This window comes from Tupaia chinensis, unplaced genomic scaffold, assembly GCF_000334495.1.
Source record: "Tupaia chinensis unplaced genomic scaffold, TupChi_1.0 Scaffold000290_1, whole genome shotgun sequence".
Classification (NCBI taxonomy): Eukaryota; Metazoa; Chordata; class Mammalia; order Scandentia; family Tupaiidae; genus Tupaia; species Tupaia belangeri.
The window spans coordinates 5,251,628-5,269,882 of NW_006159775.1; the positions used below are offsets into that span (position 1 = coordinate 5,251,628).

The following is an 18,255-nucleotide window of genomic DNA, read 5'->3' on the forward strand; positions in this document are numbered from 1 at the left end:
ACCGTGGATGCCAGGGACAATGTGGGAGGAGGATGGGACAGGACATGGCAGAGGGTGGGGGATGGGGAATCAAAAATGGCAAAACAAAAGGCAAGGTATGCAGGACATAAGAATTGGAAAATTATTTGCTGAGAACATGTATGTTGATGTGCTTGATTGAGCCAATGCACAGTGTATTTTGGATGGAAAATTCATTTGTGTGTTGTGATGGTGTATAGTGAATTAATGTAGAAAATGAATAAATTAAAAAAAACATATTTCCTGCAAATAATCATATATATTCAAAATATCTACATGAGTTAATGTTTCTAGAAACTTTGCTTCACATTATACACAACTGAGAATAATCTTCAAGTAATTAGCTCATTAAAATAGCCTCTTAATATTATCTAAAACATAAAAAAAGCATTTTAGAAAAGTTTTCAGGGACCAGAAGATGGTGTAATGGTTATGTCATTGGACTTTCATGTCGACCATGATTGGAGTCCTGGGTCCAGCCACTTAAAACTCATGCCGGGCGTGTGTGTGTGTGTGTGTGTGTACCCAAGATCATGAGAGGAAAATGGAGAAGAAGGGATTGCAGCATGGCCAACCCCCTGGGGGTGATTTCTTGCTTTTTGTCTCTCTCTCTGTCCGGCAAGCTCACATGCCTTATTGCAAAAATCTCTCTTTAAAAAAGTTTTCCTAAAAAACAATAAAAAATTGATATGCCCCTTTTCCACTGTTTCCAGTTTCGTACTCTCCTAGCATATCCTGGCATCAAAGCTCTCTTTAACAGTTCTTGGCTAAAATTCTGTGTGACGACTGGCCATTAATTTCCTATAAAACTCCCAATGAGTAAATGTAGTAGAATGAATATTTGAGAAGTAAGTGGTAAATCTGGCTGCTATCTTATTCAAATGCCTTAGAAACAAATCATAGAAATGTGTGGCTGTTATTTTAAAAATGATGGGACCAGCAGTTAGCGTAATGTCTATGTTGCTGGACTCCAATGTAGTTGACTACGGTTTGCGTCCCAGACCCAGTGGCTTAAACTCACGCTGGGCGCGTGTGCGTACGGGCCTAAGATCCCAAGAGTAGACTGGAGGAGAAGGCATTGTGGCATGGCCATCCCCCTGGGGGGTGATTTCTCTCTTTCTGTCTCTCTGTCTCTCTGTCTTTCTGGCGAGCGCATGCGCCCTATAGCAAAAACCTCCCCCCCCCCAAAAAAAAAATGATGATTGGTACCAGCAGTTAGCGTAATGGCTATGTTGCTGGACTCCCATGTAGTCAACCTCGGTTCGTGTCCTGGACCCGGTGGCTTAAAACTCACGCTGGGCACGTGTGCATGCGTGCTCAAGATCCCGAGAGGAGACTGGAGAAGAAAGGATTGCGGCGTGGTCATCCCCCCTGGGGAGTGATTTCTCACTTTCTGTCTCTCTGTCTCTCTCAGTCTGGCGAGTGCACACGCCCTATAGCAAAAACCTCTCAAAAAAAAAAAAATGATGATCATGGTTTAGGAAGGCGTACTTACAGACACTGATAATAATACAGGGTACAGATCTAGCATGCGGCCCGGAGGTTAAGGTGGCTGCATATCACATGGCCGACAGTGTGGTTTGAGTCCTGGACCTTGGTGGCTCGAAAAACACGTGAGGCACCTGTGCGTGCGGGCCCAAGATCCCAAGAGGAGAACAGAGGAAAAGAGATTCCCCCACAACCCTGGCACACACCCTAGAGCAAACTAATAATAATAATAATAGTAATAATAATAAGAGGTGCATCAACACAGAACAGATATGAAATGCCCCCAGCTAATGTGAGAAGAGCAATAAAGGAAAAATCTGTTTTTTAGTTTAGCTCAACATTTAGTTCCTGTTTGACAAACATTTAATACACATCAGGGGTACAAAGATAAATAATTATTCCTGCCTCCAAAGACACAAAGATCAATACTTCTAAGTTCATACAACTATGATTACTTAGAACTGCAATGGCAGGACAGGGTGCAGGGATGTAACTCTCACTTTAGGCCAGACCTAAGATTAGAGAAGGCTTCTTGGAGGAGGTGTGGTGAGTGCCGTTCTTAAAGCATGAGTAATTGTGAGTGAGACAGGGAGCCTGTCAGTCTGATGAGTCAAAGCCAGGACTCTGTTAGTGAAGAGTTCCGCTTTATTTGTGAGGAAAGCTTTCTTTTTGTCACATTGACACACACAGGGAAGTCAAGTAAAAACCTCCCTTTTAGTGGAAACATGTTGAGTTTGAGATATTAGAACAATACCCAATTGGAAGAGTCTGGCAAGTAGTATACAAGGAGGTGAATACAATTGCAAATAGATCTGGGAGGTGGAAACGTTCCCTACTCTTGTTTTCCTTTCTCCTTTCATTTCTTATCCTCTGCCAACCTGTAAAATGTTTATGTCTTTCCAGTTTTGTTCCTTTTATCTTTCTTCTAACTTGGTAGCACTGTAACTATAGCCACGTGATTATGGAGATGAATCACAGATTTCTGTCCTATGCTTCAAACATGGGGCATCACCATCTGGATATTTCATGGGAACCTCAAATGGCCATCGTCACCACGTAGGAGAGCAACCTCAGAATACTGACGAAAAGATCTCCCGTCCCCTCACCACCTCTCTGACACAAGCGTGTTCCTTCCTCATAGGTCTAACTTGGGGACTATGCCTGGTCACCTTGGCCACCAAGCCAGAGCCTGAGTGTCATCCTCAGTTCTCTCTTTTCCAGACTCCCCATATCCAATGACAAACCTCTCCTTTGGTTCTCTGCGGCACTATTCAAAATGAGTCAGACAGTCTCATGGCAGCAGTCTTTGCGGCCGATGGTCTTCCCAGGCATGTCTATTTCACCTATTCCTCTTTTACACAATAGTTAGTCCAATGAGAGCAGAAGCCAAATGATATCACAGTGGACCCAGCCCCTAGTAACTAACACATTCTAAACCATCAATTTAGCCCACATACTATAAGAAAATAATCATAAGTAGAAGTGTTGTATAAAAAAAGGTTCAGAATATCTACAGTGGATGAATTAATAGCAGACTGCTCAAAAAAATGTTGGTCTGCAATGTGTATGTGTATATGTATGTGCACACATGGATACACACACACACATGTGCATGTGTTGGTTTGTGTGTGTGTGTGTCTTCCCCAGCAACTCTGTAGCATAGGAGCTGGGTAAAGACAGCAGATGGTGGGTGTGAGTCAGGGCTGCAGGGTGGCATGGCTGATAGTGCAGAGATGTAAGTACCCGGGCGAGACACGGGATTGATGGACGGGACGAAGCTGGAGGAGTTCAGAGGCCAGTCAAGTTCATTACATTGGATACGAAGAAATGAGAGTGGATCTTCTTTCCCTTTAATCCTGGAGAAGGAGCCATGGTCCTATCCTGGAGAAGGAGCCATGATCCCATCCCATGGGAGTCAAGGCATGAACGACATCACACACGTTAGAAGTCAGGACTTTGATATTCTCATGGACTCTCCAGTTAGTCATATGGACCAGGAACCGCCTTCCCTCAGATAGTGACCAAGGAGCATGGCACAGTTGGGATGGGAAATCTTCGTGGCCTTGCTGAGTTAGAACTGGCAGAGTAATAATCAAAGCCCCGAGACTCCAAGCCCTGTGGTCTAACGCAGAGAAGCCAAGCACATCCTTAACAGTCACCACGCTGTGAGGGGCAGCATAAGCAGCCCTGAGAGGTGGCCAGCCACAGACCCGGACGCCCCAGAAGTGTGAGAGAGCCCGGGTGCAGTGAGTCACTATGTCTCCCTTAGCTATTCCAACACACCTCCTGGTGAGTCAGTGTGCAAGGACAGCCTGCTTTGGATGAAGTTCTGGAGCTGCAGTGGTCTAAGGAGCTGCTGGCATTGTTCATGAGGGAGAGGAGAAAGTGGAGGGTACATGCGCAACAGGACTCAGCACACAGAGAAGGCAGAGTGGTCTATTTTTTGGTCTGAGTAGGAGACCAAACGCACCCTAAGATTTAAAAAAAAAAAATTAGTCACATGGGTCCAGCAGTTGGTGTAATGGCTATGTCGCTGGACTCCCATGTAGTCGACTGTGGTTCGAGTCCCGGACCTGGTGTCTTAAACTCACGCCAGGTGCATGTGTGTGCGTACCCAAGATCCTGAGAAGAGAATGGAGGAGAAGGGATTGTGGTGTGGCCATCACCCTTGGGGGGTGATTTCTTGCTTTCTGTCTCTTGTCTCTGTCTTTCTGGTGAGTGCGTGTGCCCTATAGCAAAAACCTCTCAAAAAATTAATCACACAAATTTTATAATGTGATCAAAATATAAATAATAATGCTGGGTTGAAGCATATACAGACAGGCAACTGTCTGGGAAATCCCTGGAGGGCCTCTCCCTGTCTCCCTCCCAGTGACTAAAGTCTGAAATCCTTTAGTGGTTAAATGCTATTACTGGGACGTGGTCTGTTAATGTATTACCAGTCGTTACCATCCTAATGTGACACTATAAACCATACATCTGACAGGCATGCTCCACCACTTCCGAGCTGTCCCTTTTCATAGAATGTTCAGCTAGAGAACAGTTTATCCCATCACTCTTCTCTTTTATTCCCCCCCTCAAATGTTACCTTTGCAGAGAAGTCCTTTCCTGAACAACAATTGTAAAATTGTTATTATCCCCCACATCTATGATTCCCCATGTCCTCCAAGCCCCATTCCCCTGCCCTTATCTCTTTTTCTTCTTGGTACATCACAATCTAAAATACTATATTTTTGCTTATTTATGATCTGTTTCCATTCCCTAATATGTAACCTTCAGGGGGGCCGGCAAGTGGCATGGTGGTTAGGGGTGCTGGACTCCCACATGGCCGACCACAGTTCACGTCTTGGACCTGGTGACTTGCTTTCTCACTTTCCCTCTCTCTCCTTCTATCTGTCTCTCTCTGATCAAACTGGAAAATATAACAATGATAATAAAGTTAAATAAATTAATTCTTTTTAAAAAGATGCTTGAATTGTTTAAAAAATAATATTTTAAAAAATGTAACCTTCAGGAAGACTGGGATTTTTCTGTGTGAACTGCTACATACTCAACACCTAAAACAATGTCTTCATTGTAGGCTTTTGGTAAATATCAGTTGATTGTATGAATAAGTGAATAAATGTTAAGGTTATTTTGGAGCACCACACACAGGGTATGTGTGTGTGTGTGTAAAGTGAGAGTAAGGGAGAAAAGAGGAAAAGCATGTTCGATTTTTGGAAGGATGCGAGTAACTTGTCACCACACTAGGATAAGGTACGGTTAGAGGCCTGGCTTGCTGTGGACAAAGTCCCCGTACTTCATAATTCCATCAAGAGTGGGCATGCTAAAACTTCACAGGCCGAGTACAGTTGGAGTTTAGAGGCCAGCAGAGAACACTACCAGGTTCCTCCTCTCCTTGAAAACTGAATCTTTTAGAGTGAACAGAGTGAGAAGGTATGCACAAAATGGAAAATCCCTTCTCCCTCTGAGAGGAACGAAGCAAGTGTTCATCACAGGAGTGAGAGACGGGAATGTTGATTTTATGTACTCATGAAATATCTGCAGCTAACCCTAGGATCCATTATGGAAATTCTTAGAAAGCTAAGGAAGATAGCAGTGTGAGAAAGAAAAGGAGTGCGTGGTTGCTACCAGCAGCCCTTAGCCTGACACCATCACAGGTGACAGGGCTTACAGGGGCTCATGAGCAGGCAGTGGTGTTTACTGGGAGTGTCAGGCAGAAACCATTGTGCTGACTAAGGAAGTAGGGAGATACACAGAAAAATACCCTCAGACTAGGAAAAATACTGGTCTCATGGCGTAGTTTCATTCATTTTCACATAGATGAGTGACTTAATGTGTAATGAAATGTGAAAGAGAGCCAGTCAGTGGCGTGGTGACTAAGGCAGCTAGATCTTACATGGCCAACTGTGTGGTTTGAATCCCAGACCAGGCAGCTTGAAAAACATGCCAGGCCCATGTGCGCATGCGCCCAAAATCCTGAGAGGAAAATGGAGGAGAAGGGATTTTGTCATGGCTGTCTCCCCTGAGGGGTAAGTTCTCACTTTTCTTCTCTCTTTTTGAAAGTAAAATACTGGGTTTAAAAATCTTTTCAAAATTGTGTAGAATAACGGTTGTACGTCCTTTAGTAGAGAGAATCTTAAAAATAAATCATTTTCAAAATTAAAGATATTTTCCAAAAATAAATAACTTTTTATTTCAGTACCAGTTAATATAGTAACTTGTTCATAATAAACTTCTGAAAAATTGGAATAGATTGCATTGTTAAAATGACCTGAGCACACTTAAGGTTATTTAATAATGTTACGTACTTGCATTCTGACATCTCCCTTGGGTGGAGAAAGGGAGTAGATTCCATCTGGAAGAAAGAAAGGAGCCTCAGTGTAACCCTGTCCGTGAGAGGTGTGAATTAGTGAACGCCTTGTCACATGTGTAGTGCAGAAAAAACATTGGGACTCACTACTTTGGAAGACACACTCATAATGCTGACTAAAATGATAATACTGTTATTTTTGAATTCCAGTGAAATCTTATGAATAGTCTGTTATTTTTACGAGTAACTTTAGTTTTACTTTTGTAGCAAAAGTAACTGAGGACTTCATGATCAATAATAATTTGATTTAGTTTTGTTTATACACATTTAGGGTATTGGAAAGGTGAAGCAACCTTTTAGATATCTGTAGAAGAAGAGAACCAAAACTTTGTCTCTAGTGTCTAGAATTTCAAGGAAATATTTGTTTTCAAGCCTATTTTGTTTGAACTGTATAGTTATTTCTTTCTGCCAGTAGACCTAGGTTAAGTTTCATTGCCTTTTCTAGTTCTCCCTCAGAGTAGAGGTTTTATTAGACAGAAGAATGTTCAGACATTAAGCAAGTGATTCAAGCAAACGTTTGGTACAAAAGACGTTATGTGGGGCTAACAGATGGTGTAGCAGTTATGTCACTGGACTTCCACATAGCTGACTGCGGTTTGAGTCCTGGACCTGGTGGCTTGAAATTCATCTAGGTGTGTGTGCGTGTGTGCCTAAGACACTTGGAGGAGAATGGAGAAGAAGGGATTATGGCATGGCCATTCCCCCAGGAGGATGATTTCTCACTTTCCCTTTCACTATCTCTGTCTCTCTCGTTGGTGAACGCACAAGCTCTAAGGGAAAAACCTCTAAAAAAAAAGAGGTAATGGGAAATTTGCTTGGATAATTTATATTTAATGATTCAGTGACACTTGGCAGCTTATGTAGGAACATTGTTGATTACAATTTTATTTCAAAAACATAACATTCTTTATGAGCATTACTATATACCTTGAAAGCTGACCTCTTATTTTTCTAGGCAATTGTTAATTTAGTATAAACTCCTTGCCCCACCTTAACTTCTACTGAAACAACATCTGAGTGACATCATACCTCCAGGGAGAGTCACACCTGTTCCACACAGAATCAGCTACAATAAAGGTAAATCAGTCAACAAAGAATTCTGGTGACTAATTCTCCTATGGGTATGAAAGAGGTAGAAAGTGTTATCATGGCACCTCTTTCTGAACTCTGGGATTAGAGCATTCATCTAAGTAATCACTAAATTTGATGACAACTCAACTGGTTAAGCAGAGCAGTATTACAGGGAAGACTTAAGAGCTGAACGCAGTCAAATCCATGTGTCAGACAGTGCGTGTGAAGAATTGCTCTGTGGTTCATCAAAGTGCCATGGTGAGTGTTCATTGTTCGGCATCATGGGAGAAGTAGTCGAGGCCACTGGAGTCTCAAGAACAGATTATAGTGATAGATGTGAAACAGGGTATGGCTCCTGGTTCTTCAGTTCTTAGATTTTCACTTTTGAATTATGAAAAAAAATATCTAAACAAATAAAATAGATCAAAGGGAAATTATAGCTCTACACTTTTAAGAATAACAAGCTGATAGATAATGGAATTTTTTTTTCTTAGAGATTTTTGCTATAGGGTGTGTGTACTTGCCAGAGAGACAGAGAGAGGGAGAGCAAGAAATCACCCCATGGAGGGGGAGGGCCATACAACAATCCCTTCTCTTCTATTTCCTCTTGGGATTCTGGGCACACATAGACATGCACCTGGCATGAGTTTCAAATCGCTAGGCCTGGAACTTGAACCGTAGTTGGCCATGTGGCAGTCCAGCACCTTAACCACTACGTCACCTGCTGGCCCCAATAGGACTTCTTTAGAACACTTTGTTATTTCCTAGAGATGTGTTAAGTTTGATTGGTCGGAATATGAGACTTGAGTCTCAGGTGTGTTCGTGTGCACAGAGAAGGGTCTACATGGACAGATGTCAACTGTTTTATTTGAGGGACATTGGAAATGGTCTACCTCCTGACCTATTACTTAATGAAAATGGTATTTCACTTCATTTACTGAGTCAACAGATATTTTAATACATTATGAGAGGGAGTAACAGAATGCTTTCTGTGATTTAGACCTTACCGTGAATTACTTTCTCAACTTAAAAGCCTACCAACCAGTTACATTAGATATACTATATTCTAGAATGAAAAAAATATGCAGAAGTAGACACATTCCATTTCTGTCCATTTGATGTCGGTCAACTAGCTTTTGCAAACAAAAATCTTTTCATTTGGCCAGCAGTTTGACACCTGCTAGAAAGTGAAAGTAAAAGTGTAGTCTTCTTTATGTTTTTCCTTTTTAGTGCAGTTTTCACTTTTCTACTGTGATTATCTAACATATATATCCTACTGGATGTTGGGCTGATGAGAATCCTTTGTTTCATGTCAATTTTCATATGACTGTTTTTTATTTCCAAAGCCACCTGACTGCCCTTTCTACTTGGTGGAAGAACATATTTAACACTTTTAGAGAAAGAAGCCTTCCACTCTGCTTATTATGTTACTAGAGGAGCAAAACAAGATAGAAACAGCTTACACTGCCCTGATGCACTCGAATGATAGGCACCTGAACAGGGTAATTCAAGTCTCCCATTTTGAAACCTAAATTCCTTTTGCCAGGAGAATGCAAGTGAAAAATCACAAGCATATGGTGATTCTGATTAGTATGGGTATATAGATAGCAATTTGATATAAATTATACATGCATATTGGACTGCGTGTTCAAAGGAATTTCCAACGTGGAGTAGACTAGACAGAACAGGCCTTATGAGTAACAGAAGAGTAGTGAAAACAATGAATATGACAGTTTGGGACAACAGAAAGAGAACTTCAGGAGGTTCTAACTCTGCCAATGACCAACAAGTTAGTTCTCAGCTCAGTTTGAATATCCGTATAAAAAGAAGGCTTTGGGAGATCAGCAGATGGCATGATAGTTATGTCATCGGACTCCCACATAGCTGACTGCAGTTTGAGTCCAGGACCTGGCGGCTTAAAACTCACACAGGGTGCATGTGCATGTGTGCCCAAAATCCCAAAAGGAGAACAGGAAGAGATGGAATTGTGGCATGGCCAGTCCCCCAGGGGGCGATTTCTCACTTTCTCTCTGTCTCTATTTCCAGTGAGCACACAGCCCTATAGCAAAAATCTCTTTCTCTCTCTAAGGAAATCTTTCTCCCCTTAAGGAAAAAAAAAAAAAAAAAAAAAAAAAAAGAAGGCTTCGTATCAGATAATACAGACGAGAGTCTATGGTTTTGGTAGTTTGTATGTGAGCACTTTCAACTTTGAGCTGAATTTATTTGGAAGATTTAAAATATAATAATAAAAACAATAAAACAACTAATCTTCATAGGTGTTTGCTATGCCCATAATGCAGTTTGTAACTTTTACAGAAACCCTATGAGGTAGACTGTTATTATCTCCATAATAATTGTCCAGAGAGGTTCAGAGGGATTTAGTAACTTCCCGAAAACAATGTAGATAATAAGTGGTGAAACTGGGGTTTGAACTCAAGTAGTTTGTCTCTAAAGACAGGACTGTTACTCATGACCTTTAAACACTCAGAGAACAAAAGGAAGCAAAAAACTTTTCAAATTTAACTTTCGTTAACAGAATACACGGTTATTTTTGAATGGTTAATATTGGTTAATGAGATTTTAAATTTTCCTTAGTTACTTCAACAGTTTTCATTTCTGCACAGCTAGGTAGGTTTCCTTCACCTGACAAGTCATTCGTTTTTATATTCGAGAACATCTCTTGACTTGTTCTTTCAGTGGAGGTATCCTTTTGTGGCCAGCGTTGGCAAAGGCAGCAAGCGCATGCATCGGCTTGCTCAGGAGACGCCAGGAGAGCGTTGGTTGCACAGAGCAGAAGGTCTGCTATTGTTTCGGCAGTCTGTGTCCTCACTGCTGCTTTGCTTCTTTGAAAGAATATTCAAACTCTAGTGCAAAAGAAGACATTTGCCGAGTCCAAGAGAGTGTATGTAGAAAGAGTATAAAGTTAGAAAGGCATCTTAGATCTCAGAGAATGAACAGCCATAAACTACCTTCTGAGGAGGCATCCATAGCAATTTCTAACAGCCAAAGGAATAGGGAAGATACAGTAAATATTGTTAGACTAAGGATTTATCACACTTTAAAACTTTTTTTTTAATAGTCAGAAGTTGGGGCTGTCTGCCCTGGTTGGGAATAAGTCTGGTCAATTAAGATCCACATTGGGCAGCACTGTAACTCAACAGTTAAGGGAGCTGGGGACCAGCAGTTAGTGTAATGGCTATGTTGCTGAAATCCCATGTAGCCGACTGTGGTTTGAGTCCCGGACCTGGTGGCTTAAACTCACGCCAGGTGAGTGTGCGTGCGTGCCCAAGATCCCGAGAGGAGAATGGAGGAGAAGGGATTGTGGTGTGGCCACCCCGCCCCCGGGGGAGTTGATTTCTCACTTTCTATCTCTCTGTCTCGCTCTTTCTGGCAAGTGCACATGCCCTATAGCAAAAGCCTCTCCAAAAAAAAAAAAAAAAAAAAAAAAAAAAAAAGAAGGGGAGCTGTATCCCACATGGCTGATTAGAGTTTGAGTCCTGGCCCCTATAGCCTGAAAAACATGCTGGGCTTGTACATGTGTGTGTCCGAAATCCTGACAAGAAGGAGGGATGAAGGAAAAAGGATTGTGGCATGATCATGCCCTATTGGAGACTGCTTTCTCCCACTCTCTGTCTCTCTCTGTAGTGAGCACATGTGCCATCTGGAGGAAGAAAATAAAAGGTCTCTTCATTATGCTTTACCTAGAAAGAAAGAATTAGGTATAAAACGTAGGCAATGATTAATTAAAAATAAAAAATAAATAAATATTCACAACACGCTAAGCAGTACTGCCTGGTCCATTGATTTGGTAATGGAAGGGTGCTTTAGCTCTGCCAGCTGAGAGGTTGTCTGAGGTAAGTGTGTGGGAGAGCTGCATGTTTGTCCATGTTTTGCCTTCAATGAAAGGCCATATACATTTTATATAAATACTAATCAGTTGGACACTGGAAGACATGACTGAAGGTAATCTTGTATTTTGTGTTTGAACATCCATTTTTGGCTTAGTAATGATGCCTCCTTACAAAAATGGAAACCATTATGTAATTTAAATAAATCTAAGATTACCTAATTCTTCACTGCTTTGTGATTAAAAAAGTTCTTTGAAGTCTTCTTTTGATTATAAAGGAACAAAAATACTTCTGCCTTCTGAGGAAATGAGCACATACATCTTTCAATATGAATTTTTTGCTCATACTATCATTATTTTATGTGGTGTTTTCACATAAAAGTCATTGTTTGCTAAGTTAATAAAGATAAATCCAGAAAACAGGAAATATCAGTGGTGTTTAGAGACATAAACTTGAAAAGTCTATTTACTTCACTGGACTAAAAGAAGAGATGGAAATGACTTTAAGGAGTAAGAACGTTGTTCTAGTTGCTAAAATAGATGCTTTCTCACAAGTTGAGGAAACATTAAGCTGGAAGGTTCATTTAAGGCCATTATTTTTGTATCTAGACATATTCGCATCATCTCTTGTAAATAGTTTGTTATGACCTATGCAAATAATTATTTTTTAAAATTTAATTTTCTTTTTAGAAATAGGATCTCACTGTGTTGCCCAGGCTGGTCTTGAACTTCTGATCTTCCAGCCTCAGCCTCTGGAGTAGCTCTGGGATTATAGGTGTTCACCACTACTCCCAACTCTATCTGAATGCTTCTTAAGAAATTTACTGGAGTATAGTGGAGTTTCTATTGTGTGAATTTGGGTAGGTTGTTTCAGCTCTTGTAATATCAGTTGGTCCAAAAATTGTAATTCAAATTCAGCTTAAACACCTGACTCACCAACTTAACCATTTATCTTCTCTTTAGTATTTATTAAATGTAAAAGAGAAGGGGTCATTGTCCCCTGAATTATAACTCCACATAAACCTAAAAATAGTAGCAAGTTTCATTTTGTAGCATTTTATCTACTTCTCTCTCTTTAATTGCTTGCATTGAAATGCTTCATTAGTCTTTAGAATTACATCTAGAGGGTCTAATAGATGGCATAATGATTATGTTGCTGGACTCGCAGACGTGGTGGCTTAAAACTCACGCCAGGCACATGTGTGTGTGTGCCCAAAATCTTGAGAGGAGAATGAAAAAGGGATTGTGGTGTGGCTACCCCCTACTGGGGTGTGATTCCTTGCTTTCTGTCACTCTTTCTTTCTGGTAAGTGTACACACCCTATAGCAAAAATCTCTCTTAAAAAAAGAATGACATCTAGATTTCTAATTATTTTTAAAAACATATTTATTTAATTTTATTATTATTTTTAAAAATTTAATTTGACTAGAGAGAGAAAGGGAAAGTGAGGAAGCAAGTCACCCAGTCTGGGACTTGAACTATGGTTGGCCATGTGGGAGTTTAACACCTAAACTACCATGCCACCTGCCAGTGCCTCTAATTCTTTTTATACATTTTCATTACTGTCTTTGTATTCTTTTCTAATTTCTCATGTTCTCTTCAATATTAGAGCTAAAAGTGAATAGATTAATTCTGAGAGAGTAACAATTATGATTATTTTTGGATAACTCTAGATAAACTTTTCTCTTTGTGCCATTTTACTGTGTGACCTTGAGGGAGACTTCTCTGAGTCTGTTTTTAGGATAGGAATCTAAAGGTGACCGTAAAAATAAATGAGAGTATATGACTGTCCTGTCCACCTGGTAATTCTCATCTGTGTCTCTTTTCTTCTTGCTCTGGTAACTGTATCTATTTGCACCTGTCCTTTGAAAATTTTTTTTCTTATTTTTATAATTTGCTAGAGGGTGTGTGCACTTTCCAGAGACAGAGAGAGACAGAAAGAGAGAGGGAGAGAGGGAAAGTGAGCAAGCACTCTCCAGGTTGGATAGCCAGGCTGCTATCCCTGTTGCATTCTCCTCTTGTGATTTTGGGTACACACATACACTCACCCAGCATGTTTTTCAAACTGATGGGTCAAGGACTGGAATAATGCAGTTAGCCACATGGTATCCAGCCACCTTAACACCATGCCTTCAACTCCCCCTGCACTTATCCTCCTTTGTATTCTCTTGATTTTTAACATGCCCATCAGGTCTAGATATTTTTTGTTGCACATATGTTTTAAAAAATATCAATTTATAAAAGAAAAATGGAAGTAAAGACACCAACCAGAGAATGGCCAATGTCTTGATCGCGCAGGGAACCTCGGCATCCTCTGGACCACACTAAGCAGAAGGGTCTCAGTACATCCTGGAAAACAGGTGGCTTCTGGCACCTGGAATTTAAATGATTATTTGTCTTCTCTTGACAACTGTCCTTCTCCTGTAAAACCGTCTCAGACTGCTACTGCACAAGTGTTAAACCATATCATCTCTGATTCAGAATTCTTCTTTGTAGACCCCCTAAAAGGATATGAGAAAAATACCAAATTGCTAAGAACATTAAACATTCTTCACTTTTACTTGTTTCTCAATTGTTCATTGTGTTGAAACTAGTCAATGGAATGTGTTCCTTCTAACACTCTTACCTGATCTTTGAAGGTCTTCTAATTAAGATAAACCAGTTTTGCCGTTTTCATTCCTTGAACTTTCTAAGAATAGAAGCAGCTAGTCATATTTTTGGAATTTACCTACATGACTTATATTCTCCAGCAATTGGTTTGGCACACCCCAGTTCCCAGCAGTCACTTTGACCAGTTTTTTGTTTGTTTGTTTGTTTTTTCTTCCCCATACCACAGGTCCAAGCCTCATTGTACAGATTAAAAAAGGAAGTCAGACAGAAACTTCTAGAAGTTCTAAGGGACTTAGAAGGAGACATAAGGACATCAACAGTTACTGAGAAAACAACCCCACTGCTGGGGCTGATGGCTTCTACCAATGCCATGGTACATGTTTCTCATTACATTGGCCTAGACACAGTACCTCCTCTTCACTCCAACCGTTTTCTCTCAGTCGTCTTAGAATGTCACATCTTTTGCTTGAGAGATCATTCCAATTCATCAAATAAACAAGAAACTGTTTAAAGCATATAATTATGAAAGCTTTCCTGCGCAAACTTTGTCCAGCAGTTCATCCAACACTATCTACCCAAAGTGATCTTGAAATCCAAATGCTTACTTCCTGCCTGGGAGGATGCAAAAAATGTATCAGCCAGAAGAAAAAATGTGAAATGCTGATAAAAATACGTATGTAAGTCCCTTTTCTATCATATTTCCTAGTAACTATTAATTATAGAGAGTAGCTCAGTTTTTATTAAATGGTTAAGGAAGTACTCATAAATCTATTGCCCGTTTTATTATAACAGTATTACCCTGTTTATATTGCAACGTACACTATTAAATATGTGTAATACACCAAGTAAAAGAACAGTTTTATACTTTTTCTTGCTTAAAACAATTTTTATTCTTGGTAAAAAAAATGCAGATACATTTTACATAACAAATCAATTTTTAGTCATCCTAAAGATTGATTTTCTTAAACTTAAGAGCATTTCATTTCAATGTTTCCTCATACAGAATAACCTTTAGTAGTACAGCATGATTTCCTTGGCAGTTTAATAATATAACAAAATTCATTTTGCGATAAGTTGGGTTTTAAGAAGTAAAGTTAAAATGCCTTGAGCGTCCGGAGTTTACCTTTGAACTTTGAATAGTTTTTACGATTCATTTAGATCTATGCATAAACACAAGCCCAAACCAACAAGCTGTGCTCTGGAGTCCAGAGCAAGTTTCTGCTGAGAAGCAAAAGGTGGCAATGCTAACAGCCATGTAGCCTTCTCAGCACTCAGTTCTCCCAGGTCTTTCCCTCAAGATGGGCACATGGAAAGTCTTGCTGCAGCTGCAGCCTTGTCTGAGAGAGCACAGGCTGCTTGCCCTTCTTGGGCTGTCCCAGCACATGCCTTCTTGGTAGTCATGGTGTCAGAGAGAAGGAAGAGCAGAAGGGATAGGGACGAACAGGGTGTCTCTTCCCCTGGCCAACCAGGTATCCTTTGGACCACACCCTTCTAGGCAATCCATCTGGAAAACAACCTTAGGTTTTGCACATGGGAACAAAACAAAGGACAAAAATAAACTCTATATTTTATGTACAATTAGAAACCACAGAGCTGGACGATGACTTTGTAAAGTCTCAGCTAAGACAATGATGTCATTAAGCAGGTGAGGTAGGGTGCTCTCTTTAGGCTAAAGGGCGAATATCTTGCACGACCAGAAATGACTTGAAGAACTGCATTACCATCATGGGAACGTGCATATAATAAAATATACTGAACTAAAACTAACCTAACATTATTACACTGAAGCATTACATTGCTGTAGTTATTTAGTTTAGATGTGAAGCTTAAAAAACGTTTACTGATAATCCCATTTCCACATCCCTTTTTGACTTGAAAGATATTTCATCAACTATTTTCCTGAAAGGTTGCTTATAATACATATTCACAAATTTCATCAAGCATTACTCTAGACAATAGCTGCTTTTTGCTTATGAGAAAAACCACAAAGGCTGCAGACATTGTTAACACACAATAAACGTCATCGCATGCCATAGGTAAGCTATAACCACCCACTGACATTTAAAAGTAAGGAGCTATTTTCAGAGACTTAACACAGGAATTGGTACAGGGAGGTGTGTAAGAAAGTTCAATATTATAGTATTTTCTCTGGATAAATTCAGGGTGATTAAGACATAAAAATATTTACATCATACTAAACTATCTTGTTCTGCGATATTTCCATTTTAGAATTATCTTATGGTGAGACTACGTGAAATACAGACATAGCAAGTTTAATGCATAAGCCCATAGCCCTTAGCTTAAACAAAAGTTACATTGTGGTCTCCCAGCACCAAGAAGATGGGAAAAAAAAAAATAGTTGCAATTCTCTCCCTGTTTCCAAGCAACTCCAAATGCCTTAGCATATTCCTTATGATTCTTATATTATTAATGATATAAGCAAAGGTGACAGAGACAAGAACATGTGCTCTTGACTCCAAGGGTATGTGTGTGTGTGTGTGTGTGTCTTTGCCATAGGGTGTATGTGATTGTCAGAGAGAGATGGGGAGGGTGTGTGTGTGAGAAGTCATCCCCTGGGGGGATGGTGGTTCCAGGACTCAAACCAAGGTCAGTCCTGTGGGAATCCAGCACCTTACCCACCCTGCCACCTGCTGGCATGACTCTAAGTGTTTTATCCACTAAATCACATTGCATTTCAAAGTGAGAAACACCTTCTTTTGGCACTGGAAACATAGTTTAAAAGTGTTTGGGTAACTTTCCCACCAAGTATGCTTCTAAGACTTTTTTGGGAAGACATTAACATTTACTGCAATTTGAATAATATTTGAGCATTAGGAGTAAGAATAAATCTAGTTTGGGGTTATGGACTAGAAAAGTTAAATTACAATCATGGTCATTTTATGAAAATAAGCTGAGTAATAAGTGCCAAATTCATCCCATACGATGAGCTTTGCTATGGTATTTTCAAGAATTTGGCCTAAATATCCAGTTTCAGAAAATGCATTATTTCATTCGGATCATATCAGACGGGAACAAGGATCTTCTGTACAGAGCATAGTACGTGACCCTCGTATTTCCACTGGACAAGTTAAATTGCTAGAAACATTGGTAACGGGACAGATGACCCTTTCGGTCACTGTTACGTTTTGGGTGAGAAGTGGATCAAACACCATAGTGGAAGGTTGCCTGAGGGAACCAGAGGTCGAGTAAGTCTCGGTTAGTAAGTAGCTGCCATGCTGCAGGGGGTCAGGGATGGGAATGGCGGGTTGCACACACACAGAAGCGTGCACAGCAGAAGCGCCTTGCCTGCCTGACAAAGTCTGGCACTGAGCAGACCCTGACTGTGGGACTTTGACGGCCAGGCCACAGGAGTCAACCCCAGAGCCGCTGTCTTTAGCGGATGACTGAGCTTGTTTGGATTCGTCATCAAGACCAAGGGTTATCTCTGCAAGCTTTTTAAATTTGGGGCCAAGGGAGTCTAGGAAGTGATCATCGATGTCATCCTCGGGGAGAAGACTGCAACAACTCAGGGAGTCGATGGGAGGACGGGGGATATCCGCGCCTTCGTCGTCATAGATCAATAGGCAGTCATTCGTGTCCCGGACCTCCTCTTCCTCTGCACAGGCAGACGCTTTCTAAAGATGGAGAAAAATTGAAAAAGTACATTTTAAGAGAGATTCAATTGTGCAATATAATATTGTTCATCGAGCTGAAGGTTTGATTATGAACATCCAGATTAGGTAAACCATAGAAGTAAGGTTGTACTCTCTATACTAAAAACCTTGCTCTAAAAATGACATGTTTGGATGATAGCAGGCATTCCCTCAAAATCGAGTCTAGCCTAGGTTCAAGTTTTAGGTTTTTATTTTGGAGACACTTATGTGAATTTAGGTCCATGTCGCAAATGTGTATCCTGCCTGGAGGTTATTCACTGGGCTAAGTGTGAGAGTCTCTGTGTATGTTCGTGTTAATTAATGCATGGCTTTGTCTCTGGGGTGGTTCTGGGGGCGCTATCCCACTATGCACGGTCTCAGACAGCTCTCACTCTGACCTTCAGTCTTCTCCCTTCTTCCCCCTTTTATTTTTGGGTCATTAATTTGGTGGTCCTTCAGCTCTTTTGAATATGGACTCCTCTGAAAATGTGAAGAATACTATGTGAAGAATCCTCTCTCAGAAAAACAGGCACACATGCCTTGACATCCTTTATGGCACAGGAAATACAAAATAAAGTGCTTTGTATTCTTAAAGAAGGCGTTGCTGTTTCCAAAAGACAAAATAATTTGCTCTTAGTGGTTTTTCCAGTTGGAGGGGTAGGATGCTTTTTGCTATATATAGACTGTCACTTTAT

At 40.5% G+C, this 18,255-nt stretch overlaps 1 protein-coding gene across 1 annotated transcript in view; it reads right to left on the reverse strand.

Annotated features, from left to right (window-relative positions):
- Positions 1-16,769: 16,769 nt before the first annotated feature.
- Positions 16,770-18,255, reverse strand: part of DSG3 (desmoglein 3) — a 28,462-nt gene continuing 26,976 nt past the window's right edge. The window contains 1 exon segment of the mRNA XM_006150574.3: positions 16,770-17,542. Coding sequence (XP_006150636.1) covers positions 16,925-17,542 — 618 coding nt within the window. The 3' untranslated portion in view covers positions 16,770-16,924.